At 41.4% G+C, this 27,749-nt stretch overlaps 1 protein-coding gene across 2 annotated transcripts in view; it reads right to left on the minus strand.

Annotated features, from left to right (window-relative positions):
* Nucleotides 1–5,838: 5,838 nt before the first annotated feature.
* The window catches only part of tpx2 (TPX2 microtubule nucleation factor), a 33,090-nt gene continuing 11,179 nt past the window's right edge, over nucleotides 5,839–27,749 (minus strand). For both annotated transcript variants that reach the window (XM_059980397.1, XM_059980396.1), the window contains 11 exons: nucleotides 27,345–27,481; nucleotides 23,843–23,988; nucleotides 19,470–19,644; nucleotides 19,134–19,269; nucleotides 17,729–17,948; nucleotides 17,463–17,561; nucleotides 16,778–16,954; nucleotides 12,542–12,688; nucleotides 12,221–12,332; nucleotides 7,046–7,230; nucleotides 5,839–6,076 (listed from right to left, as the gene is read on the minus strand). In XM_059980397.1, the coding sequence (XP_059836380.1) occupies nucleotides 5,966–6,076; nucleotides 7,046–7,230; nucleotides 12,221–12,332; nucleotides 12,542–12,688; nucleotides 16,778–16,954; nucleotides 17,463–17,561; nucleotides 17,729–17,948; nucleotides 19,134–19,269; nucleotides 19,470–19,644; nucleotides 23,843–23,988; nucleotides 27,345–27,481 (1,645 nt within the window). In that variant the 3' untranslated portion in view covers nucleotides 5,839–5,965. The remainder of the gene's footprint in view (nucleotides 6,077–7,045; nucleotides 7,231–12,220; nucleotides 12,333–12,541; nucleotides 12,689–16,777; nucleotides 16,955–17,462; nucleotides 17,562–17,728; nucleotides 17,949–19,133; nucleotides 19,270–19,469; nucleotides 19,645–23,842; nucleotides 23,989–27,344; nucleotides 27,482–27,749) is intronic.

Here is a 27,749-nt window from a genome sequence, read left to right on the forward strand (position 1 = left end):
CGGTACGTGGTGAGACATTGCATTTTTAAAATAAAAGACTGTAAACAGAAGAATTCAGAGTTCATAAGGAGTGAGTATTGAGTATTAATAATCATTAAGAAAAAAAATCAAATGGCTAGCTACAGAGGAATGATTGGCAGGTTTGATTACACAACAGCTAATTGGCGTGTATACTGAGCTATGGAAGAGTATTTTGAAGCAAATAATAACCAATGAGAATGAATACCAATTTTGCAAAGTGCAATTGGGTTTAAAGGAAAAAAGTTTGCTTCAAAGTTTAACTGCTCCAACCAAACCAGCAGAAATATGCATTGCAGAAATGATGCAAGAACACTTAGAACCAACACCATTGTTGATTGCAGAACACTTTAGATTTTACAAGTACCAGTGTGAGAATTAACAATAGACAAGCAATATGGTTTATGCCCAAAGTGAACAGCAAATTAAAATGGAATTGGACACTAGCTCAGCTGTTTGTCGTTCCACAAAGTGAATTTGAACAGCATTTTAAACTGAAGCCAAGAGATATCCAATTAAGAACTTATACTGGCGAAAAGTAGACTCCTGTGGAAATGACATTCGTGAAAGTGAAATACAACAATCAACAAGCCACATTGAGCTTGTCTATGGCAAAAACAAAAGGACCAGCATTCTGTAGGTGTGATTGCCTGAGACAACTACAACTTGATTGGAGATCCATTCAAATTTTGTGCCACTTCCCATATGAAAGTGATGCCACAACTGTCTTCATGCTGAACACTATGAACCATTGTTCAACAGAGGACAAACCGCTGTTGGTGCCAACCTCTCTCTGATTGGAAAGCATAATGGACCAAGGACCACACTGCTCAGAGAAATCATGAAAGTGTTAAAATCAGTGGTACAACTACAACAGTTTTTGTAGGCAACATATCAGTTACTTGCAAAATGTGGCTTGGTTTTAAGCTGGAAGAGTGTGCAACAAGCTTCAGGAAAGTTACAGGCATTCGGCTTTTGTGAGCAATAAGAACCAGGATAAAGTTATTGCATGAGTTTCAAGTGGGAGAGAAAAAGCTGCTTGTAGGAGTAAATGCAAAGGTGGAAGCCCAAAAAGAAAGGAGTTGGAGATACAAAAATAGGACTCAGCAGATGATGTTCTGGATGCAGAAACCAAGAGGAAAGAATAGGATTAATACGAGAATACTCCAGTGAACTAAATGCATCTCCCCAAAAATCAAGATGCACAAACTAGAAAAAGGAAGAACTGTGGCCACCACTGTCAGATCCACATCCTGCAGTCTCAGTCAATTTATACAACCACCACAGCAGAGGAGGCTCCAAAACATGAGAACCTTTTCAGAATCACAAAGCAGAATGATCCCCCTTGTCAGGAAAGACAATATCTCACAAGAGTAAGAAATCCTCCAGTGACTACATCTTTAGGCCTGAATGGGACAATTTTAAAATTTACTATGCTGTGAAAGTCTGTATAGAGTAGTTGTATTAAATAGTAGGTTTTGTATATGGTTGAGGTGCATTCTATTGAATTGGAGTTTATAGCTAAGCAGGGAGGAGTGTTGTGTATTTAATATTTAATTTCAGTAATCTTGTATATATTTAAACATTCTTGTTCACTTAAATCATTACAGGTTATATGCAAAAATACTTTCATTGCATACATCACACTACCATATATGTACACACCTCGCTTAAAGACAACTCGAACTGGACCCAATTCCCGGACTCTCGTGTATTTCTTTGAATTAATTTAATGTTTTGAAGTTACAAGCCATTACACCTTTCATTCCCAGAATCATTCTTGTGAACCTCTGCTGACCCAGTCCAACACCAGCATGTCTTTTAGATAAGGGGCCCAAAGCTATTCACAATACTCCAAAAACAGTCAGTCTAATGCCTCAAAGCCCTGGCATTACTTCCTTGCTTTTATATTCTGGTCCTCTCAAAATGAATGCTAACGTTGCATTTGCCTCCTTTACCAACTCAACCTGCAAGTTAACCTTTAGCGAATCCTGCATGAGTACTGTCGGCTCTCCTTATCCACAAATTCTGCGTGCGTGAATTCAACCAACTGCGAATCGCGAAAACCCAAAAGTGCTCTTTCAGCACTTGTTGTTCAAACATGTACAGACTACTTTTTCTTGTCATTATTCCCTAAACAATGCAGTATAACAACTATTTTACATTGTATTACGTATTATAAGTAATCTAGAGATGATTTAAAGCATACAGGAGGATGTGTGTGGGTTACCGTGGATCGGAATCGGAAAAAAAAAAATCGCAAGTTCTCTTGCTTAGTAAGTCGGAACAGGTACATCCAGTATTACTTAACGTCAGTTAGTCAAACGTTTGTCTTGTATGTATTTTGCCTTTCTATGCATATAAAACACTTAACGTATGTTTCAGTGCCGGGCTCAGGAATGGAAGTTCCCGAGTTCGATCCAGTGACAGACTGCTCCCGAGTGCGCTCTCCACTGTGCTGGGTTGATGTGGAGGATCAAAAACCCAAAACTCCAAAAATTAAACCACTACGTTGCTTAGTAATAATTGTAGCTTTCAACAGGGCAGAGCCTTTCTCACTTTATCCTTTAAAATTGTTCCGATCGTTGACCAACGTAGCCTAACGCTTTTCCAATGGTATTTCACCTCTTTCCGATCGTTTTATTTCCACTTTATTTTCAACTGCAATCATGATTATTTTCGTAAACAGAAACACTGCGAATTCAGATCTCTGCCACTGGGTCCTAATATCCACTGCACTGAGACAGGTTAAATAAGTTCTGTGGTTCCACTGGGTCCGAAGATCCACCGCATTGAAAGAGGTTGAATAAGGGACTTGAGCATCCACGAATTTTGGTATCCACGAGGGGTCCCAGGACCAATCCCTCGCAGATAAGGAGGGCCGACTGTACTCTCCCTTTGCACCACCGATTTTTGAATTTTCTCCGTTTAGAATAGTCTATACCTTGATTCGTCCTATCAAAGTAGATGGCCACACACTATATTCCATCTGCCACTTCTTTTCCCATTCTCCCAACCTGTCCAAGTCCTTCTGCAGTCTCTTTGCTTCCTCAACGCTAGCAGCCCCCTCACCTATCTTTATATCTTCCACAAAGTAAACAAAGCCATCAATTCTGTCATCAAAATCATTGATGTACAACATAAACAGAAGCAGTCTCAACACTGACCCCTACGGAACATCACTACTCAGTGGCAGCCAAGCAGAAGAGACCCCTTTTGTTTCTAAAGTTTACCTCCTGCCAGTTTGCCAATCTTCTATCCATGCTAGTATCTTTCCTATAATACAATGGTTCTTTGTGTCAACTTGTCAGAGTAACCATCCACTGGCACTCCTTTGTTAGAATTCTTCGAGGAAATACCAGCAGGATAGACAGATTTGTCATGCAAGATTTCCCCTTAAGGAAACTGCTGACTTTCAGTTATTTTATTGTGCGCCTCCAAGTGCCCCGAAACCTCACCCTTAATAATAGACTTCAACATCTTCCCAACCACTGAGGTCAGACTAACTGTCCAATAACTTCCTATAGTCTACCCCACTCCCTTCTTGAAGAGTGGAGTGACATTTGTAATTTTCCAGTCCTCTGGAACCATGCCAGAATCCAGTGACTCTTGGAAGATGATTTCTAATGCCTCCTCACACTCTTCAGCTACAGAACCCTGGGGTGTTGACTTACCTACCTTCAGTGTCCCAAGCACTTTGTCCTTAGTAATAGCAACTACACTCACTTCTGCTCCCTGACACTCAAATTTCTGGTATACTGCTAGCATGAAGACACAAAATACTTATCATTTGCCATTTCTTTGTTCCCTATTACCAACTCTGTACTGCCATTCCCAGCAGTCCAATATCCTCTTTTACTCTCTAAAAAGATAGTATCCTCATTACTGGCAGAAAAACTCACATTTTTCCTTTTCTCTCCTTATGGCTTTTTAGTTGCCTTCTGTTGGATTTTAAAGCTTTCCAATCTTCCAACTTCCCACTAATTGCTTGCTTTAATGCCTTCTTTGTCAGTCATCCCTTCGGAATATTTATTTGGGATGTATTGCACCTTCCAAATTACTCCCAAAAGCTCCAGCCATTCTTATTCTGCCATCATCCCTGCTAGTGTCCACTTCCATTCAACTCTGACCAGCTCTTTCATGATTCTAATGATCAATTCCAGTTCATCACAAAACCCAAACCAGAGTTACCTTTCCCTTAGAGGCTTCAACCACAAGCTGTGAAAAATCTCTCTTCCCCCTCTCCCTACTCTACAAATTCCTTTTTGGAATCCAGTACCATCCTGATTTTTCCTACTCCAATATTGAAATCCCTTTTCACATGCCTTTTCTATCTCCCATTGTAATTTATACTCCACATCCTGGCTACTGGTCAGAGTTTCCCCCATCAAGACCTTTTTAAACCTTGCAGATTTAAAAAATTGTCCACAAGAATTCTGCATCTTCTAATCCCATGACACTTCTACGGATTTGATTTTTTTTTTAAACCAACATTAGATACCCAACCCCTCTGCCTACTCAACTGTCCTTTCAATACAACATATATCCTTGGATGTCAAGATCCCAACTATGATCTTTCAACCACAAATCAGTGATGCCCATGTCACTCGTTCCAATCTCCAACTGTGCTACAAGATCATCTACCTTATTCTGTATACTGCATGCATTCAAATACAACACTCAATCCCGCATTCATCACACTGCATTGACTTGTATACCAACTGCCCCATCCTTGGCCCTATCACTCCAGTTCCCATCCCCCTGTCCAATTAAGTTTAAACCACCCCCAACAGCTCTAGCAAACCTGCCTCAGACTCCAGTGCATCCTACCCTTTATGTACAGGTCATACCTTCCTCAGGGAGGTCTCAATGATCCAGAAATCTGAAACACTGCCCCCATATCATTTCCTGAGCTATATATTCTTCTGACAAATCTATTCAGTAGCACATGGCACAGGCAGTAATACAGATTACTACCCTAGGAGGTCCTGTTTTCAGCTTTCTACCCAACTCCCTATATTCTCGCTTCAGGACCTCATCCCTTCTCCCACCTGTCATTGGTACACAAAATCTCCCGTTTGCTCCTCTAACTATGGAATCCCCCATTACTACTGCACTCTTCTCAGTCACTCCCTTCTTGCCCAAAGAGCCAGACTCACTGCCAGAGACCCAGTTGCTTTAGCTTTTCCCTGGTTACCACCTTTACTTGGTACTGCTCTGAGTGATTCAGGTTATTCCTATTTACCCATCCCTGGCAGAGGATAACTCTTCCCAGTCTTCAGCATCCCAAAGTAGAATTGCCAAGTTTTGCTTTTTTGTTAAGGCACAGTATACCTTTGATAAAGCAATCCAACCCAGGGGGTTCAGTAATAGTCATGCAAGCCACTGAAGTACATTTAAAAAGAAATCTTAAATCAGAATTCAAGTACCAGGCATCAGTTCATCTCATTTGAAACCCAGTTTAAAAAAAAAAATCAGACTGATCACCAGAAACCTAGGAATTGCTAAAACCAAGAATAAATGTATGAAGATATTGAAATTAATAAAACTTATACAGCCTAGCAGTTCACTTCCTACTCAGCAAAAATTATCTGATTAGCATGGAGATAACCAAAATAGGGCACTGACGGAAAATTATTTGTAAAGGTGTTAACTGCATAACTCGAAAACAAACAAATACCAGACATTTGTTTTGTATACTTACAAAGCAAAAAGCAAAACTCATCAATAGCTCTTACAGAAATTTTTTCTACCTTTATTATATTTAAACAAATATATCACATGAAAGTTTTACTGTAAAAAGTGACAGTACACACTAAGTAACCAAAAGCAATAAAATAATTTTATTGGCAACATGACTTTGCACTAAGTATTTTAGTAATCCTGGGGTGAAATTAGAAATATTACAGATGGATTACGGCCCCCACCCCCGAGTTAATAATGTACATTACAGCCTAAATCTTTCAGAAAACTGAGGAGTGTGAGGAACTGTTAGTGGTTGATCACTGGGCTTGATTTCTATTTTTTTGTACTGCCTGATGGGATTTGCTTTGTGTACCTGCAAAAAAGAAAAAAAATGACGACATGTTAATTAAGCTTTGAAAGCCAAGTGCTTTTAGCTAACAGATGCTAAAATTGGAATTTTCTGTCCCAAACCTTTCATTTAGAACAACAACAAACTGCCCTTCCAAGGAAGGGTACAACAGTAAGAATACAAACAGGTGCAAAATCTTAAACATCAGGTTATTTACCCAAAGACCAATGCACTGCTTTAAACTGCAAGAATGTACATAAGCACAACGTTTCCAGAAAATTCAAATGGTTAGTTGAGGCTACATTTCCTGATACATCCAACCTAAAAGCCTGTAAATATCACATAAGTGGATAGATGGCTCTCTCTCACTTCCAGCATTTTTGAAAACCAGGAAATATGATTGGAACAATGAGGTCTTTATCCAAGGTGGTTCAGCCTGTGATTTGAGCAGGCCATCTAGTAGTAGAAGCCCTCAGGTTTGTTTTTGGGGTGGGGGGGATTGTGACTACAATTATAGTCATGCATTCCTTTACATCTCTTCCCTAACCACCACAACTGGCTTACAACTGGCTAATTGTACATCATTTTCCATTGAGGTAATGTATTCCCCCCCCCCCTTTACAAAGGTAGAGTGTTCCTATGAAACCTTTCCTAAGCTGAAATGGCACAAAGCGCAGAACTATTAATTTATATGGGAAAAATTTTCGTAAAGGTGAAAATCCTCTTTGTAATGTGAAAACAGGTTACTAATGTAGGCCTTTTGTAAAAGTGAAGTGGCATAAAGTGAACATTCATAAAGCGGGGGACACCTGTACATCAGTTTATTTGTCACAATGCAGTAATCTTTTCTAGCTTACTAAAGTGAGCCAAGCTATTTACAGACCCACTGAAAGCTCAAATGAGACCAGTGCTGCACACACCTAGAAAGAAACCAATAGACTTGCACAACCCAAGTAATTAGTGTTAACAATGACCATATCACCAGATACTCACTAGCTCCTGCCGAAGTCTAGCTATTTCATCTCTTTCGTGTTCTTCAGCCTCTTTCTTCCATTCCTGCTCACGTTTCTCTCGGAAGGCTTCTTTTTGTGCTTTGCGCATTTCAAATTCCATGCGCTCTTTTGCACGCTTCTCTGTTGCTAATTCAAACTTCTCTGGAGCCAGGGAAGGAAGCCTTTCTAAGGTTGGGCAAAATGAAAAGAGCTAAGATTTTGATAACAGAATACCCAAGTGATACCCAAGATAGAAGGTAAAGAATTTCTTTGCCAGTACCAGAAAACACCAAATTCAATTCCGAGACCATATAGCCTAAGCCAATTATTTTATGCAAAGACCTGATGCAATGTTGCATTTTGATCAGAAACCTGACAATTACTCTGCTCAACCTGCAGAGTTCCTCCAGTAGATTGACTGATGCTTCAGACTGTATCATCTGCAGTCCTGTGTTGCCAAGATATTGTAGATTCACTCTGTAGCCCAAGTTTCTGATTCCCACAACTTATTCCTCTTTCATAAGAAAATTGAGCTTGGCATATACACTTCAGGATATATACTTCTGGGACAATTCCAAAGATTCACAAGATAGATGGGGCAGAGTTTGTTAAGTGTGTCCAGGATGGATTCCTGTCACAGTATGTTGACAGGCCGACTGGGGGAATGCCATACTGGATCTAGTATTAGGTAACGAACCAGGTCAGGTCACAGATCTGTCAGTGGGCGAACATCTGGGGGACAGTGATCACCGTTCCCTGACCTTTAGCATTATCATGGAAAAGGATAGAATCAGAGAGGACAGGAAAATTTTTAATTGGGGAAGGACAAATTATGAGGCTATAAGGCTAGAACTTGCGGGTGTGAATTGGGATGATGTCTTTGCAGGGAAATGTACTATGGACATGTGGTCAATGTTTAAGGATCTCTTGCAGGGTGTTAGGGATAAATTTGTCCTGGTGAGGAAGATAAAGAATGGTAGGGTGAAGGAACCATGGGTGACAAGTGAAGTAGAAAATCTAGTCAGGTGAAAGAAGGCAGCATACATGAGGTTTAGGAAGCAAGGATCAGATGGGTCTATTGAGGAATATAGGGTAGCAAGAAAGGAGCTTTAAGAAGGGGCTGAGAAGAGCAAGAAGGGGGCATAAGAAGGCCTTGGTGAGTAGGGTAAAGGAAAACCCCATGGCATTCTTCAATTATGTGAAGAACAAAAGGATGACAGGAGTGAAGGTAGGACCGATTAGAGATAAAGGTGGGAAGATATGCCTGGAGGCTGTGGAAGTGAGCAAGGTCCTCAATGAATACTTCTCTTCGGTATTCAGCACTGAGAGGGAACTTGATGACGGTGAGGACAATATGAGTGAGGTTGATGTTCTGGAGCATGTTGATATTAAGGGAGAGGAGGTGTTGGAGTTGTTAAAATACATTAGGACGGATAAGTCCCCGGGGCCTGACAGAATATTCCCCAGGCTGCTCCATGAGGCGAGGGAAGAGATTGCTGAGCCTCTGGCTAGGATCTTTATGTCCTCGTTGTCCACAAGAATGGTACCGGAGGATTGGAGGGAGGCGAATGTTGTCCGCTTGTTCAAAAAAAGTAGTAGGGATAGTCCTGGTAATTATAGACCAGTGAGTCTGTGGTGGGAAAGCTGTTGGAAAAAGATTCTTAGAGATAGGATCTATAGGCATTTAGAGAATCATGGTCTGATCAGGGACAGTCAGCATGGCTTTATGAAGGGCAGATTGCGCCTAACAAGCCTGATAGAGTTCTTTGAGGAGGTGACCAGGCATATAGATGAGGGTAGTGCAGTGGATGTGATCTACATGGATTTTAGTAAGGCAGTTGACAAGGTTCCACACGGTAGGCTTATTCAGAAAGTCAGAAGGCATGGGATCCAGGTAAGTTTGGCCAGGTGGATTCAGAATTGGCTTGCCTGCAGAAGGCAGAGGGTTGTGGTGGAGGGAGTACATTCAGATTGGAGGGTTGTGACTAGTGGTGTCCCACAAGGATCTGTTCTGGGACCTCTACTTTTCGTGATTTTTATTAATGACCTGGATGTGGGGATAGAAGGGTGGGTTGGCAAGTTTGCAGACGATACGAAGGTTGGTGGTGTTGTAGATAGTGTAGAGGATTGTCGAACATTGCAGAGACATTGATAGGATGCAGAAGTGGGCTGAAAGTGGGAGATGGAGTTCAACCCAGAGAAGTGTGAGGTGGTACACTTTGGAAGGACAAACTCCAAGGCAGAGTACAAAGCAAATGGCAGGATACTTGTTAGTGTGGAGGAGCAGAGGGCTCTGGGGGTACATATCCACAGATCCCTGAAAGTTGCCTCACAGGTAGATAGGGTAGTTAAGAAAGCTTATGGGGTGTTAGCATAAGTTGAGGGATAGTGTTTAAGAGACACAACAACTAGAGCTCTATAAAACTCTAGTTAGGCCACACTTGGAGTACTGTGTCCAGTTCTGGTCATCTCACTATAGGAAGGATGTAGAAGCATTGGAAAGGGTACAGAGGAGATTTACCAGGATGCTGGCTGGTTTAGAGAGTATGGATTATGTTCAGAGATTAAGGGAGCTAGGGCTTTACTCTTTGAAGAGAAGGAGGATGAGAGGAGACATGATAGAGGTGTACAAGATATTAAGAGGAATAGACAGTGGACAGCCAGCGCCTCTTCCCCAGGGCACCACTGCTCAGTACAAGAGGGCATAGCTTTAAGTTAAGGGGAGGGAATTTCAAGGGGGATATTAGAGGAAGGTTTTTCACTCAGAGAGTGGTTGGTGCGTGGAATACACTGCCTGAGTCAGTGGTGGAGGCAGACACACAAGTGAAGTTTAACAGACTACTAGACAAGTATATGGAGGAATTTAAGGTGGGGGGGGGGGTTATATGTGAGGCAGGGTGAGGGTCAGCACAACATTGTGGGCTGAAGGGCCTGTAATGTGCTGTACTATTCTATAACATGTTCTAGATTAAACCCATCAGCCAAATCTCAATCCCTTTGTGAATAGTATCACCGGTGAGTTTAGCCATCTCAAGTCATAGTATGCAACAGCACAGAAACAGGCCCTTCAGCCCATCTAGTCTGTGCCAATCCATTCATCAACTTAGTTCCATTGATCTACACACCCTAACCATAGCCCTCCATCCCTCTCCCAGCCATTTATCTATCCAAATTTCCCTTAAAATGTTGAAATTAACCCGACATCAGCCACGTCTACTGGCAATGTGTTCCACACTCCCACCAGCTTCTAAGTAAAGAAGATCCTTCCCCACCCCCATGTTCATCTTTCATCCATAACCATGACCTCCAGTTCTAGTCTCACACAACCACAGTAAAAGAAGCCTGCTTCCATTTATCCTGTCAAAACCCTCATAATTTTGTATACCTTGATGAGATCTGTCATTTTTCTACATTCTAGGGAATAAAGCTCTAATCTATTCAACAATTCCTTATAACTCCCATCCTCAAGTCCCAGCATTATTTTCCTGCACTCTTTCAATCTTATTTACATCTTTCCTATAAGTGACCAAAACTGCACACAAAACTCCAAATTAGGCCTCTATCTTTCAACGCAACATACCAACTCCTGTATTCAACACATTGATTTATGAAGGCCAATGTCCCAAAAGCTTTCTTTGCAAACCTATCTACTTGTGATACCACTTTCAAGGAATTTGAATCTGTATTCCCAGATCCCCGTTCTACCACACTCCTCAGTACCCTACCACTCACTGTGTAAGACCTACATTAATTGGTTCTCCCAAAATGCAACACCTCATTTCTCTGCATTAAGTTCCATCTGTCACTTTTTAGCCCATTTTCCACCTGGTCCAGCTTTAATAGTCTTCCACACTGTCCACTGCACCCCCAGTCTTGGTGTCATCCACAAATTTACCTTATGCAGCTTACCAAATCACCCAAACATTTGAAATAGATAATAAACAGTGGATCTGGCACAGATCCCTGCAACACACCAATAGTCACAAGCCTCCAGTCAGAGAAGCAGCCATGTACTTCCAGCTTCTTTTGCAAAGCCGTGCCAAATCCAATTTACTGCCTCATCTTTTTTTTTTAAACAATATTTTTATTCAGAAAAAACAAGATTTACAGAGTGCAACACATAGCTACATCTCAACATAAATTGTGTACATTCATATATTGTAATAAAATTGATCAAAATGTTATAGCATATCACATAAAGGTACACCATTCTGTAATCAAAAATTTAAAGATAGGTCATACATCATAAAAGAAATTTTTTATATAAAAAATATACTGCCTCATCTTGAAAGCCAAGCAACTGAACCTTCCTGAGCAACCTCCCATGCAGGACCTTATCAAAGGCCTTGCTAAAGTCCAGATAACATCCACTATCTGGCCTTCATTAACTTTCTTGGTAGCTTCCTCAAAAAAAAAACAAGACACTAAATTGGTTAGACACAACTTACCATGCACAAAGTCATGATGATTATCCCTAATCAGTCCCCGTCTATCCAGAAACTTATATATCCAGTCCCATAACATACCTCCCAATAGCTTACCCACTACTAGCATCAGGCTCACCAGTCTATAATTTCCCCAGCTTATTCTTAGAGCATTTATGAAACAATGGAACGTTAGCCATCCTCCAATCCTCTGGCATCTAAATACCTCTAAGGCCCCTTCAATTTCTGCACCAGCCTCCCACAGGGCCCAAGAGAACACATTGACATGCCCTGAGGACTTATCCACCCCAATTTGCCTCAAAACAGCAAGCACCTTCCCCTCCAATCTGTCCATGACCTTCAGTACAGTTTTGCCCCAGTTCTATAAACTGTATACATCTCCCAAGTAAATACAGAAGCAAAGATTACATTAAGATCTGCACCATCTCTTTCAGATCCACACATAAATGACCACTGATCTTCTGGAAGACCAGTTTTGTCCCTTGCTATCCTTTTGCTCGAAATACATCTGCTGAAGCCCTTAGGATTCTCCTTCACCTCAAATTGGATTACTGCATCTATAGCGCTTTCAGATTGAAGACCATATTTCCAAACCTCAACCCAAGACAGTAAATCTTATATAACTTGTGCAAATCCCACTGGTAAAAGTAAAAATCCAAATAGCATGTTGGGGAAATACATGCGACCACAATTTCTAAATTGATAGATTTGTAAAGCAAGACCATAAATACCTGTTAATGATTGGTCTGCCTTCTTTGGCAGGAATGGCTCACGGTAAACAACAGAGTTGGGTCTGGCTTTAAAACATGCTGCTTCTTTTTGTTTTTTCAGTTCTTCCTTCATCTGCGAGAAAGATGTTCTTATTCAACAAGATGGAGCAAACTGTGCATTGGCAATCACAGCAGATTTCCCAGGAGTAACAATGGAAATTAATTCTAAATACATGGTTAGTTTACCCCAATTACATGCGTGTCAAGGCCAACATAAATGAAGCAATCAACATTCATTTACAAATTCACTGTAGGTGTCAGGACAAGGTTCAGAAAACTTACCATCTCTGCCCACTCTTGTTCTTTGATAGCACCACGTTCATCTAGTCGTAAATGAAATGGTTCAACTTTGGTCACGGGCTTCACCACCTTCTCAGGCAGATGAGCAGATTCAAAGTCAGGAAGCAACTGTGCTTTAAATACAGGGACCTGTAGAAGTCATCATTTCCAGTGATAAGTGAATTCCCAAGTGTAATCATTTAGACAATAGACAATAGGTGCAGAAGTAGACCATTTGGTCCTTCGAGCCTGCACCACCATTTTGAGATTATGGCTGATCAATTACTATCAATACCCAGTTCCTGCCTTGTCCCCATATCCCTTGATTCCCCTATCCATAAGATACTTATCTAGCTCCTTCTTGAAAGCATCCAGAGAATTGGCCTCCACTACCTTCCGAGGCAGTGCATTCCAGACCCCCACAACTCTCTGGGAGAAGTTTTTCCTTTACTCTGTCTTAAATGATCTACCCCTTATTCTCAAACCATGCCCTCTGGTACTGGACTCTCCCAGCATCTGGAACATATTTCCTGCTTCTATCTTGTCCAATCCCTTAATAATCTTATATGTTTCAATCAATTAGACATTACCTAACTATATGCATTTGCTCAATTAGCCAGATGGTTACATGGACAGAGTTATTCAGCTCATCATACTGCTGTAACATCTCCATTTAGTCCTCAGCCCAGGCTACAAATCTCAATTCACTGAAGTACCAGAAATATCAGATCTCAATTTTCCCAAACAGGAATAGGAAGTGGAATTAAAACGGATGGCCACTGGGAGGTCCTGCTTGTTCTGGCGAACAGAGCACAAATGCTCAGCGAAGCTGTCTCCTAATCTATTTTAATTCCGCCTCCCATTCCGATATGTCCATCTATGGCCTCCTCCACTGTCATGTTAAGGCCACACTTTGGTTATAGGAACAACATCTTGTATTCCGTTTGGGTAGACTCCAACCTGATGGCATGAACATCAATTTCTCAAACTTCCAGTAATGACCCCCCCCCCCCACCTTTCACCATTTCCCCATCCCCTTTTCCCCTCTCTCATGCTATCTCCTTGCTCACCATTGCCTCCCTCTGGTGCTCCTCCCCCCCCCCTTTTTTTCTTTCTTCAATGGCCTTCTGTCTCTTTTACCAATCAACTTCCCAGCTCTTTGCTTCATTCCCCCCACCCCTCCAGCTTTCACTCTCCCTGGTGGTTCTCCCCCCCCCCCCACCTTTTAATTCTAAACCTCAGCATTTTTTTCCTCAGTCCAGCCGAGGGGTTTTAGCCGGAAACATCAACTATGCTATTCTCCATAGATGCTGCCTGGCCTGCTGAGTTCCTCCAGCACTTTGTGTGTGTTGCTTGGATTTCCAGCATCTACTGATTTTCTCGTTTGTGCTTAGGGAAACCATGCTGACTTCAGTCTACTTAATCATGTACTACAGAGTTCATCCTTAATTATGGACTCCAACATCTTCCCTAGCTCTGAAATCAGGCCAACTAACCAGCCTATAATTTCCTTTACCCTCCCTCCCTCTTAACATGGATTTACATTTGTGAATTTTAGTCCTCTGGAACCATTCAAGGTTCTTGAAAGATTGCTACAAATGCCTTAACAACACCTTCAGATAACAATTAGAACTCCGGTGTAGCCCAGTCACCTCCCTTCAGACTTGCCTACATTCAATTCTGCTGTACTTCCCATTTCCCCCCCACCACCCCAACTTCAAACTTCTACCACCTTGCTGGGTTTTCCCCAACAGTGAAGACCAATCCTGACTGGTGGTCAGTTCTTCCACCATAACTACTTCTCCAGCAGTCCAACGTACACTATCCTCCTTTAAGGTTTAGATATCTTTAAAAAACACAATTTTTTGTTCTGTTACATCATTGTCACTAATTTTGTTGCTTTCATGCCATCTTTAACAGTCTGTCAGCTATGGTTGCCTTATCATCCCCTCTTCTTCAGGATGAAATGATCCCATATATTCCAAAATTCCTTCCATTGCTCCTCTATTGTCATCCTTGGCTCTTTCCACTCATTTTTGGCCAGCTCCTCTCTCATACTTAACTGTATACCAATGTATCCAACTTTAGCTTCTCTCTCTCTCTCAAACTGCTAGGTGAATTTCATCATACTATGATCAATTCCTCCCACAAGTTTCTTCATCTACTGTAGTTCCCTAATAAAATCCAGTTCCTTATACACACCAAATCCAGAATTGATTGTTCCTAATGGGCTCAAACACAAGCAATCCTATAAACATAGCAGTATTAGGCCATTTAGCCCATCGAGTCTGCTTCACTATTCCATCATGGTTGTCCTGGATCCCACTCAACCCCATACACCTGTCTTCTCACCACATCCTTTGATGTTCTGACAGATCAGGAAACTATCAACTTTCACCTTAAATATACCCATGGACAAGGCCTCCACTACAGTCTGTGGCACTGCATTCTAGATTCACCACTCTCTGGCTAGAAAAATTCCTCATTACCTCTTCTAAAAGGTTGCCCTTCCATTTTGAGAACGTGAGCTCTAGTTCTGGATACCCCCACCAGAGGAAACGTCCTCTCACAGGCACTCTACAAATCCCTTCTGTTAGATCTAGTGCTAAACATGATTCAGCCTACCTGCCTGTGTATTGAAGTCCCCCCCATGACCACTGTGACACAGCCTTTTCTATCTCACAATACCTTTTGTATCCCACATTCAAGCACTCTTTAAAGGTCTGTGTACAACTCCCATCAGGGTCTGCCAATAAGGATACTACATTTTCTGATCCTATGTCATTTCTTAGGGACTTGATTTCATTTTTGTTTCAACCAATAGAGATACCTCACTCACTTGCCTGCCTTTGAAAGAATGCATATTCTTGGATGTTTAGGTCCCAACCATACTCTTTCAGCTATTACCGATGCCCACACAGTTGTACCTGCCAATTTGTAAATGTAGAATAAGCTCATCTCCCTTGTTTCATATACTGTGTGCATTCATCCCTTTTAGTTTTGCATTCACCAGCATACTTATTTGTCTCCATGTTGTCCAAAGTTAACTGTAACCTTTTCTAAGCAGTCTTTTTTAAAAGATATTCTGGGGACATTAGTAACCTCCTGCTCACCTTTTATGTTATCCATACTTTTTCCAAACAACTGAACTCAACCCCCTACCACTTAGTTTAAAACCCTAGTCACAGCCCCCAAGTCATTCACTAGGACCCTGGTCCCAGTGTGGTAATGATTGGAGCCCAATCCATTACAACAGCAGCCTCCTTCCCTAGTACTGGTGCCAATGTCCCACAAATTCAAATCCACTTCTCCTACACCAACCTTTGAAGCTTGCAGTTAACCTTAATTTTCTTGACCCTGGTTCAGCTAGCGATCTAGATTACCACTTAGCTGCTCATATTCTCTCAATCCCTTTCCTCATTCTACCTACATCATTGATATCCACATTGACAATGACAAATTAATCTTTCCCTTCCCAATCCAAATTCATCTGTAGGTCAAGTTGTGATGCCTTGCACTTAGGCACCAGACAGGCAAGAGACTTCAGGATTCTTGCATCAGAGAATTGTGTCTATTCCCCTCACTATACTGTCCTCAATTACAACTACATTTCCCTCTATCTTTTGAATGTCTCCCTGAACCTGGTTCAGTTGCTCAACCGTCTTACAGACCCATTCACCCAGTCTGTCTCTATCACACCTTTCACCATCATAGACCAAAGATGAAGCAGTTAATCTAATGGGTACAACTGCCTTCTGAATCAGCATTCAGGTAACTCTACCCTCCTTGATGTTTTGTAATATTTGAAGATCAGATTCCAGGTCATAACTTTGAACCCAAGTTCCAAACACTTGCTACAGATGTGGGCACCAGAAGCCACAATGGAGTGCACTAGCTCCCACATCATGCAGCTACAACACATCATCTGATCCTGCAGCACTTGGGGGGAAAAAAAAAGTTGTAACTTGGTTTTCTTAATCAGTTTAAGTCTCAGCTACAAGCCCAATAAGCAATTAGACAAAGTAGTAAGAGGGAAGATGAACGGTTTTCTCCACAACCTCAAAGTCTCACTCACACATTGACTGCTCCATGTCAGCTTACTTCCCTTTTATTGGCACCTGCTGCCCTATTAGCCAATAAATGAATCCAGTCTCACCGTTTTAAATCCCTTGCACTCTCAAACTTAGCTCATTATGTGTTAGCATTCATATTAACACCATTTGCAGTCATAATGAATACCTCAGCCTCCTTCTTGCGCATTTCCTCTATTTTCTTCTGTTTTAATGCTTCTCTTTCTTTGTCCCGGGTCTCAAATGAGAAAGGCTGAACTGCTATAACAGTTTCTCCAGTGGACTTTGGCTTGAACGGGACAGCATAGTGTGGCATGGGATTTGCTTTAATCACACGTGTTTCTTTCTGTAAGTTTTGATCAGAAAACAAATGTTAAAATGTAATGCGATAACACTGGACCACCACAGAATACCATTTTAGAACCCAAAGTCAAAATACTTCAACGTGCATTGTAATAAGAACTTTCAAATAATGCTAGTGACCAAAACACCAGATAAGATTTTTATCTTTTTAGTTAAAGGTTGAGGATGGATTTAAACTCTAGTGAGGTCAACCTTTAAGTCATATGTTTGATCAACATAAGCAGTGTTATTTTTCATTTCACTCCGTCCAATTGGCCCTCCAACATTGACTGGCTGCTGCCACCAGAGCAGTGCTTGTGCCCAATAACACAAACACTTTCAAAGAGAACAAAAATCCAAGCCAGTCTTGTTCCATCAACAACTGTGTTCTAGAACACAAATGGGCCACTGTACTGACTATCAATACCATTAAGAGTAGAATGGTTAACAGGCAAATTGAGAAAGGTCAAGTCATTCAAACGATTCCATCATGGTGCAACTTTCATACCCACCTTCTCCTCCTCCTTGAGGGACATTCTCACACGGTTCTTCAGCGTAAAAGCTGGAGATTTGGGCAGTGTTATGGGTAGAGTTTTTTTCTCTGGCACTCCCTGCAAAAGTAGTTTGCAACACATGAATTAAGCCAAAAAGTTTAAATTTACAGCTACAGTTCTGTGTGGTGCAAAGTTGAACTGAAGTTGATAAAATATTTTGGAAATTGAAGTGTTGTAATTTTATTGTGACCAAAATTCAATTAAGGAAACAAGAGGATTTTTACCACAACGTCATCTAGGATCTTGGAAGGGCAGGGCCGTGAGTGGAAGGTATAATCCTCCACTTCTTCGTGCTTCCTGTTTTCTTCTCTTTCCCGGATGCGCTTCTCTATCTCCAGATCAAAGCCAATAGGTTTTGTTGGTTCTTTAACATGTGGCTTCTTTGGTAGGATTGGGCCACCTTCTAGGATTTTGGTGTTTAATTCCTGGGCTTTGAACTTGTACCTGCAAATGCAAGATGACATAAATCTCTGCTCCCATATTCAACAGGAATCATCAAATCTGAGCATTAATTAGAATCCAAAGAGGATCATGGACCCAAATATCATCAAGAATCCGCCATTATCAGTTAGTAGAGCTGCTGCATCTTCAGTCAGGTTTAATCCTGACCTTTGATGCAATGAGCAGAGCCAATGATTTGCTTGTGGCTTTCCCTTCTGAGTACTCCAGTACCCTCCTACAACCTAAAGATGTGTAAGTTTGCAAATGTAATGGCTACTGAATTGCTCCTAGTGGTAGAATATGGGAAGAAAAATGAGTGTTTAGACAGTGCAGACTCACTGGCCCGTTTCTATGCTGTTTAACTATGGAAATATTTCTGCCGTCACTACAGCAGTGTGCTTGACTTCAAGGGATACTCAATTTCTTATGTGCACAAGGTCTCAGTATTCACTCAGCTAAGCAACTGACGGGGGAAGAGAAGTTTTATTATTTGGTATATCGTCAAAGTGTTGGCACGTGGCCTGGTGGTTAAGGTGTTGGTCTAGTGATCTGAAGGTCACTAATTTGAGCCTCAGCTACGACAGTGTGTTGTGTCCTTGAGCAAGGCACTTAACCACACATTGCTCTGTGATGACACCAGTGCCAAGCTGTATCGGCCCTTGGACAACATCAGTGGCATGGAGAGGGGAGACTTGTAGGATGGGCAACTGTTGGTCTCCCATACAACCCTGCCCAGGCCTATGCCCTGGAAACCTTCCAAGGTGCAAATCCATGGTCTCTCGAGGCTAACAGATGCCTATTTATTATTATTGTCAAAGAAAACAGTTATTAACAGAACCAGAAAAAAAATTAAGCTTAACAGCTTTCAAAAAGTTCAGCAGATGGATTTCTGAATGCTTTTGTAGCCACAGTCACAACCTTGTGTCCTGGAGTACAAAGGTTTTGCCTACGCATTTCAAGAGGTGACTTGAGAAGAAATGGACAACCAGGAACCACATTAAACAGTTCTATAATTTTACCCAAAAAGTACCATTCTAAATTGTCAATCCTTAGCCACCTACTCAGGGGAAATCCTGCAAAACTCATCCAGTTTGTATGTACACTTCTAATTTCATTTCTATGGGCAAACAGACAGTACCAGATGCTAGGTGAAGCACATTCTAGACTATGTTTTAAGAACACACTTACGACTGTATTTTCTCTAGCTCTTCAGCTTCTATTTCAGCTGTACTTTTACATGTGGCTGGTCGAGCTCGGCTCTTAGTCGTCAATAAAGGAGTGTGAGGTTTAGTCAGTTTCACTTTTGCAGACACCCCAGAAGGACCTTCAGAAGGAGAAATAGGCACTACATAAGCAATGAAACTTTAGAAGTAAATGCACCAAAGACAGATGCCCGCATTATAATCCACCAATAAAGGGTGAATTTGCAGAAAATCTGTATTTTATTTTACAAACAAGCAAGACATCTATGCATCAATAAAGAATTATTTATGATGTTATCCATGCAAAAAATATTTGCATTACCTTCATCCACACAATGGGTGCTCCTAAGGTGATACCGTGACGGTGTCCGACATTGGAAAGCTTCTACCTGCTCCGCCAGAGAAACGTATGCTTGACTATTCGTTTCCACGTGCTTCCGTTTGCTCCCAGAGAGTTTGAAAGGCTTCGATACTGTGACACCTTTGTGCTCACGCATCTAGAAAATGTCAATGAGTCAACGATTTCTGTCCCACTTAAGTCAGCATCCATCATCTTCACCACTACCACAGCTTAATTCCTTCTACAGCATGGATTATCTGAACCCCATCCACACCAGTGCCCCTGGATTCACAGTGAAAATGTGCATCTCAGACATCTTGAAAAGACCGAGGAGCAAAGGAACCTTAGTATTCAAATCTACAGACCACTGAAAATGGCAGCACAGTTATTCAACATAGGGACGAAAGCTTACACAATACTGGCCTTCAATAGTCAGGGCAAAGGAGCACAGACACAGTGAGCATCAGTGTCAGAGCCCTACCGAAGATCAGGGAAGGGGAGAGAGAGAGAGTTCGTTCCCAGGGTTCCTCTGTGGCCATTCCTCTTTGGATATTGCTGAGGCTGAGGGGGGAAGGAGAGGGGTGACCCAACAGGGCAAGGCAACAGCAGCCAAGCTGATGGAACAGTGGTGTATTAGCTCCTGGGTGCTAGGGTCCAGATGTATTGGAGCAACCGCAGAATATTTTCAAAAGGCAGGGTAAACAGATCATGGTGCATATTGCCACCAATGACATAGGCAGAAAAGGGGAAGAAATCCTATCCGATGAGTATATAGATAGGAAAGAGGCTGAAGAGAAGGTCTGGTAGTAACCTCCAGATTACTCCCAGTGCCACAGGCTAATGCAGGTAAGGAATGGGGTGATAGCACAGATGAATTAGAGGCTGAGGAGATGGTGCAGGGGATAGGGCTTCATAGACCTGGATCATTGGAACCTTTCTGTGGAAGGGGTGACCTATACAAGACAGGCTGCAACTGAACCAATACTCTAGCTGGGAGGGTTGCTAATGCTACCTGGGAGTTTAAACTAATTTTGCAGGAGGTTGAGAACCGGAGCACCAAATGTAGGATTGAACCAGACCAGAAGGTAGATGTCAGGGGAAGTATTGAAAGACAAAAATCAAATAAAAGGTATGATTGTTCAGATACTTTGAAGTGTGGGTATTTTAATGATAGTAGTATTATAGGTAAAGGTGATGAACTTAGAACATGGCTCAGCACATGGAACTACAATTACTGAAACTTTTTTTTTTGAGGGGGCAGGAATGGGTGAATAATGCAGCTTTAGAAAAGATCGAGGAGGTGATAAAAGGGGTTAGGGAGGGAGTTGCTCTACTAATCAGGGACAATAACGGAGGGTTCAGACACAGAGTCCATTTGGATAGACTCGAAGGGTGCAATCACACTGATGAGATTGTACTAGACACCCCAATAGCCACCACAACATTGAGGAATAGACATGTTATCAGATTAAGGAAATGTGTGAAAAGAATAGGGCTGTTGTCAAGGTATGCTCCTGTTAGAGGAAGGACAGTGATGGAAAGACAAGACAACCTCAGATGTTAGAGAGGTGATGAATTTAGTCAAGAAGAAAAGGAAAAGCATGAAAAACTTTGAAAGTTAGAATCAAACTGAGCCAATGAGGAATATGAAGCAGCCAGAACTAAAAGAGGAAATTAGGAAAGCTAAGAGGGGCCATGGAATGTCTTTGGCAAGTAGAATTAAGGTGAATCACATGGCATTTTATATATACTTCAAGGATAGGGAGAGAGCAGGACAATTCAAGGATGGGGGGGGGGGGAGAGAAACATTTACTTGAATGCAGAGAATGTGGGTGAGATAGTTATTGAGTACTTTCCTTCAGTATCTACCAAGGATATGGAGAACCAGGAGATCAGTGTTAAGTGTATAATAAGTTAGGGCTTTTAGAAGTCAAGGAGGTGGAAGTGTTGGGCTGCCTAATGTGTATTAGGGTCGATGCCCTCAGCACCTGGTGGGATTTACCCCAGGTTATCGGAGGATCTGTGCTGTGACCTCTTAAGTTTGTGATATACATAAATGATGTGGACGATGTAGATGGGTGGGTTAGCAAGATTGGGAGTTGTTGATAGTGTAGAAGACTTGCAAAGATATCGATCAGTTGCAGATATGGGCAGAGAAATGGCAGATGGAGATTAAGAAGACAAGTGTGCGGTGTCGCAAATGCAAGGAGACAGTGTTGTTGAGCAGAGAGATCATGGGATCCAAGATCATTGCTCCTTGAAAATGGCTATACAGGTCAATAGGGCGGCTAAGGCAGCTTCTAAAATGCTTTTATTGGTTGAGGCATTGAGTTCAAAAGTTAAGAGGTTATGTTCCAACTTTTTAGAATGCTGGCCATATCTGGAATATTGCAAAAGGTTCTGGTCGCTGCGCTATAGGAAGTAAGTGGAGTCTTTGGTGAGGCCACAGAAGAGGATGCTGTTTGGTTTAGAGGGCATGTACTATCATGAGAGACTGGACAAACTTGGGTAGTTGACTTTGAAGCAGTGAAGGCTGAGGGGAGATCTATTAGAGTAGACAGGAAGTATCTGTTTCCCAGGGTAGAAATGTCAGATGGCATGCATTGAAGGTGAGAGGGGGTAGGTTCAAAAGGGATGTGAAAGGCATGTTTTTACTCAGAGTACTCCACTCTGCTTGGAATATACTGCCAGATGTGGTGGTAGAGGCTTTTATGAGACGTTTAGACAGGCAGATTAATTGAGGAAGATGGAGAGATATGGGCATTGTTTAGGTAGGAGGGATTAGTTTTTGGATGTTTTTGATTTACTTTTTAGCTGGTTTGGCACAATATTATGGGCTGAAGGGCCTGTTCCTGCTCTAACTTCATAAAACATTGGATAGGCCACAGCTGGAGCAAAGTGCACCATGTTGGTCGCCACAATATAGGAAGAACGTATGCAATGGGAGGTGCAGAGGAGATTAATTGGCCTGAAACGTTGATTGCGTATTTTCCTCCACAGATGCTGCCTGACCTGCTGAGTTCCCTCAGCATTTTGTGTGCGTTGCTCTGGAGGTCCAGCCTATGCAAAGTCTCTTTTTGGGATGGAAACTTTCAGTTATAAGTTTGGAGTAGAGGCAGTCTTTAAGTCAAGCGGTAAAAGTTTGAAGGGGAAGACAGAAAACAAAACAGACACTCCAATATTTAAAATGTGTTTGAGCACTTCACCCGCCAAGAATTAGAGGTCCCCAAGACCAAATGCTGAAGTGGAAGAGAGTCAGGCAGCTTCTGCAGTCAGAGTGGTGAATGGACATTTACCCAAAATGTCGCCGTTCCTCTTTCACTTTCTGCCAAGTATATCCAGCATCATCTCTCACCACTGTTACCCTGTGTTCAGTTGTCCTTCTGTCCCCATCTTGTTTTGATGAACTTTCTATAATTCTGGGTGAAGTCGCTGTCTGTCCCATGGCTAACAGAGCCTTTCTACTTCACCCACTCATTTCCCAACATCTGCTGCTGATAACAACCCATTTCTATCGACCCAAACGATGTCAGTGATCACCTTGCTGTCTTTGCTCATCTCTGGGTCACGGGTTTACTCTAGCAGCACCTGACCGTGTTAGCTGGCAGTGTAACAACAGATTGAGCTCTTGCCTTTCTAAAAACAACCCCCTGGCTGCCATCTAGATTCCCTTTCAATTTAGCAAACTATTTGCAGGCACATTCTCTAACAGCAGAACACTCCAGTCTTCAATTACATCTGATCTATCATCATGAATCTTCAATCACACTATTCTTTCTAATCACCAATGAAGTGCAATTCCAAAATAGTGAACATCTTTAAACCCAGCTCACCACCTTTCCACTGAAGTTCACCCCCCTAATTACTACATCGGCCATTAATGAAACTGGAAACTTCTGGTGTAGTTCATACTTCACTACTATTCAGAAACAGGGTACAAGCAGAAGATATTCATCACATCCCAGGGTCTGTTAAACAAATACACTGAAGGGAAACCAAAGGAAATTTATAACAAGACTGTCAACTGGAAGTGAAGCAAATGGAACGGATGGAGCAGTGGGATTACAAAATGTTTGCATTTGGAACAATACACTTCCCATAAATATAAAAATAAACCCAAATACTGCCAAAAAAAGTCCACTTCAAAAGATGTTGGGCATCAGCAATCTTCCCAAATATTCAGCCAGCAAAATCTGCAGGAAATCCACCCACAGAAGAGCACAATACTTAGCATGTACCGAGACAAAAACAGTTAATGACTCCTAGTTATTACAAATATAAACTAAATATCAACAACTTTCCTTGTTAATCAGATACACAAATCATGAGTCATTTCAACTCGACAAGATACTTACAGAAGGCTGCTGATATTTGCGCAAGTCACTGGTAAAATTCACTTCCTTGTACACTTCTCCTTCATGCGCTTTTATGCGCTTGTCTGTGTGGAACTTTATATCCACTGGCCTTGTGACTGGGATCTGCATCTTTTTCTTAGTCTGACCTGAAAGCAGCAGGGTGCAGATTTTTCATTAAGTTATTTAGATGAATTTGTGATGGGTGAGGAGGGGTAAAAGATTAAAAAGACACCTGCAGTTCAAAAAAAAAATCAATATGATCACTACAGAAGCATTTAAATCCTTGTCATAATGGATTATTATGCCAATAGCAGAGAACATCAGTCCAAAAGCAGCTAAACCCTTCTTTTACCTGCCAGCTATGAAAACTTAGTTTAAACAAATCTTTAATCCCATGACTTCTTGCTTCTAAAGATTATTTCTGACCATCTTTAATTACAACTATTAAAATGGCATACACCACTCTCCTCCCCCCCCAATCCATCATTTCAAAACAAAATATCCATTCAAGTCTGCCCCACACTATTTGATCGTCCAGCAGCACTAATCTAATGAAGTGCTTTGAGAAGTTGGACCCACTGCAATTTGCCAATCGCCACAATAGCAGATGCAATCTCTTTGGCTCTCCACGTGGCCTTGGATCACCTGGACAATACAAATACCTATGCTGCTTATTGACTACTGCTCAGTGTTTAACACCTCTGCTAGAGTTCTGATTGACAAGTTCCAGAACCAGGAACTCTGTACTTCCCTCTGCAACTAGAAGCTTTTCTCCCCAATCAGAAGATCACAATCAATGTGGACTGGAAATAACATCTCCAACTCGTTGACAATCAACACTGGCACACCTCTAGGATGTGAGCTTAGCCCAGTGTTCTATTTTCTCTACACCCATGACCATGGCTAGGCTAGCCCAAATGCCATCTATAAATTTGCTGACGATACAGCTATTGTTGACAGAATCTCAGATGGTGACGAAAGGGCATAAAGAAGCGATATATATCAGCTGGTTGAGTGGTATCGTAACAACAGCCTTGCAACTAACATCTACAAAAAACTGATTGTGGACTTCAGAAAGGAAACACGCACCAGTCCTCAGAGGGATCAAAAGTGGAAAGGCCGAGCAAGTTCTTGGGTGTCATTATCTCCAAGGACCTAACCTGGATCCAACATATTGATGTAGCTACAAAGATGGCAAGACGTGGCTATATTTCATTCAGAGTTTTCATGGAGAGCATTCTAACTGGCTCTATCACAGTCTGGTATGGGGGAGGGGTGACTACTGTACAGGATCTAAAGTAAGCTGCAGATGGTTGTAAAATTTGTCAGCTCCTCCATGGTATCCAGTACATCTTCAAGGAGCCGTGCATGGTGTCCACCAAGGACTTTCAATTACCATGACATGCCCTTTTCTCATTGCTACCATCAAGAAGGTGGTACAGAAGCCTGAAGCCACATACTCAAATGATTCAGGAACCAGTTCTTCCCTTCTGCCATCCAATTTCTGAATAGATATTGAACCTATGAACACTACCTCACTACTTGGTTATTGTTTTCTTTGCACTACTCATTTAATATATTTATAATGTAATAGATTTTCTCTTATTATGTATGCTGCTACAAAGTTAGCAAATGTCATGTCAAATGCTGGTGATATTAAGCCCGATTCTGATTCTAGCCACAGCTCCTGTGCAAGCACCCCATACCCTCAATTCAATCTTTCAACTATTTATCAATCTCTACTTTAAATATACTTAATGATTTGATCTCTACAGCCCTTTGAGAATTCCAGTGACCCCTTGCTTGAGATGTAAATTTTACACACCTCAGCGGGCAAATTTTGCATATTTTAAGTTATGCCCCCTGGATTATAACTTATTTATTCCAACTGCTTCTAATGTGGCAGCAGGTTTTCAATCACCAACACTTCCTCCAATAACTTGGGCTCCTAACGTTAAGAACAGTTTGACCACTGCCCACCTACTGATTCATCTTGGTATATTTTGTATGTTTACATTAGATAACCACATTCAAACTTTTTAAATCGTCATTATGATGGCAGTTATAGTCTTACGGTGTTCACCTCAGACTAACCTAGAAGTCTATATGATGGTCACTAGCTGCCTAGGGATTCTTTAGCCGCAAGATCACTTACTAATCCTTCCTTATTACTAATGAAATACAAAATGTTTCCAAATGGGTTCCATAACACACTATTCCATGAAGCAATCACAAATGTACTCAAATTTTTCTGCAATATCTTTGCCATTTCTTGTTAGCTTATCAATATTTAGATTAATCCCTTCAAATATGCTATTGATAGACAGACATACTTTATTGATCCCGAGGGAAATTAGATTTCATTACAGTCGCACCAACCAAGAATAGTGTAGAAATATAGCAATATAAAACCATAAATAATAAGTAACTTATTCCCAGTGGAAATACACACATTAATGCTCCTCTGCCCTATCAAGAGGATAATTTTAAAATAAGCTACAGAATCAAAAAGCACTCTTGGAAAAGATTAAGTAGGGTAGATTATGTTTGCTAGTATATTAGTATAGTATATTTATTAACCCAGGAAAACCTCACTTTTGCCAGTGTTGTAAGAGGATGAGCAGTCCATAGTAAACAATAAGAAGGGTGCCTTCACCTACAAATTCTGGTGTGCACAATCTGGTGATTACCTTACATCATAGGAGTCCAATTCAGCTCAATGAGCCTGGTGGAAGAATGGGATTTATTTCAGTTGACACAATTTCATTTTAATCTAATCCTCCCAGCTTTCTATAGCTCCAAATTCCATCATTCACATGCATAGGGTAGATTAAATTTAGTCAGAACAAATTTTTCTGCCTCAGATATTATGTAGACCCTTTCAACAAAGTGTTAACTCAGAAACAAAACATTGGCAGAGAAATACATTCAGTGGCCACTGTATATTAATGGCCTTCTGCAGCTGTAGCCCATCCAATATGTTGTGCATTGAGAGATGCTCTTCTGCACACCTGGTCACCTTCCTATGCGATGGAGCCAGTCTGATCATTCTCCTCCGACCTCACTCAATACCTGCTGAATTGCCGCTCACTGGGTGATCTTTACATGAAAATCCCAGGGATCAGCAGTGTAGTAGCCACTTATCTATTTTGTGTCATGTGGGCATGGTAGAAGCAAATTAATACAGCTCCATATTTCATTTTGTTAGTTGTTTAGTCTATTTGAGAGTTGGAGGTAGGTGGGAAAGATTTTTTTGTTGACTACCATTAGTACGCTTAAATATAAATACAAAGCAAATTTATCACCAGTTTCCAAATCCCAATAGACTCCCATGAGTTGAAACACTTGTTAGCTGGAACTAAAAAAAAACACATTTTCACTTCTTAATGTATTTTTGCCTTGCAAAAAAAAACAGCTGCACTAATGGCTTCAGCCATAGCATAAAAGAACCATCACGAAAGCTTAGTTAATTATTCTTCCAACCTTTGATATGCAAATGTACCTGCACCAGAGATGGCAAGCTTTAGCGATTCTTCATTTAATTTCCTCTGCTCTGCCATTTCCTTCTGAAACTGAGCAATTTTTTCCATCTCCAAATCTTCTGTGCTTTTTCCCTTTGAACCCATATGTTGCTGCCTCCTGCAAGCAAAGATCATTTTGAAATAGAGGCAGTCCCCGAGTTACAAACGTCCAACTTACAAACAACTTGTACTTGAGAACTGCCTGCCATAAAGCCTATTACTATATATCAAAAATTCATCGCCGCCTGCCATTTTAAGTCGGATCACTTTGCTATTAACACTGTGTTGAGTGTGTAACTTTGTATTTGGCTTAAATTCTTCTTAGTAAGATTCACCCTGACTCGCCTTTTCCAGTCAGCACTGCCCCCACTTATCCTATTTAACCT

Source organism: Hypanus sabinus, chromosome 9, assembly GCF_030144855.1.
Source record: "Hypanus sabinus isolate sHypSab1 chromosome 9, sHypSab1.hap1, whole genome shotgun sequence".
Taxonomy (NCBI): Eukaryota; Metazoa; Chordata; class Chondrichthyes; order Myliobatiformes; family Dasyatidae; genus Hypanus; species Hypanus sabinus.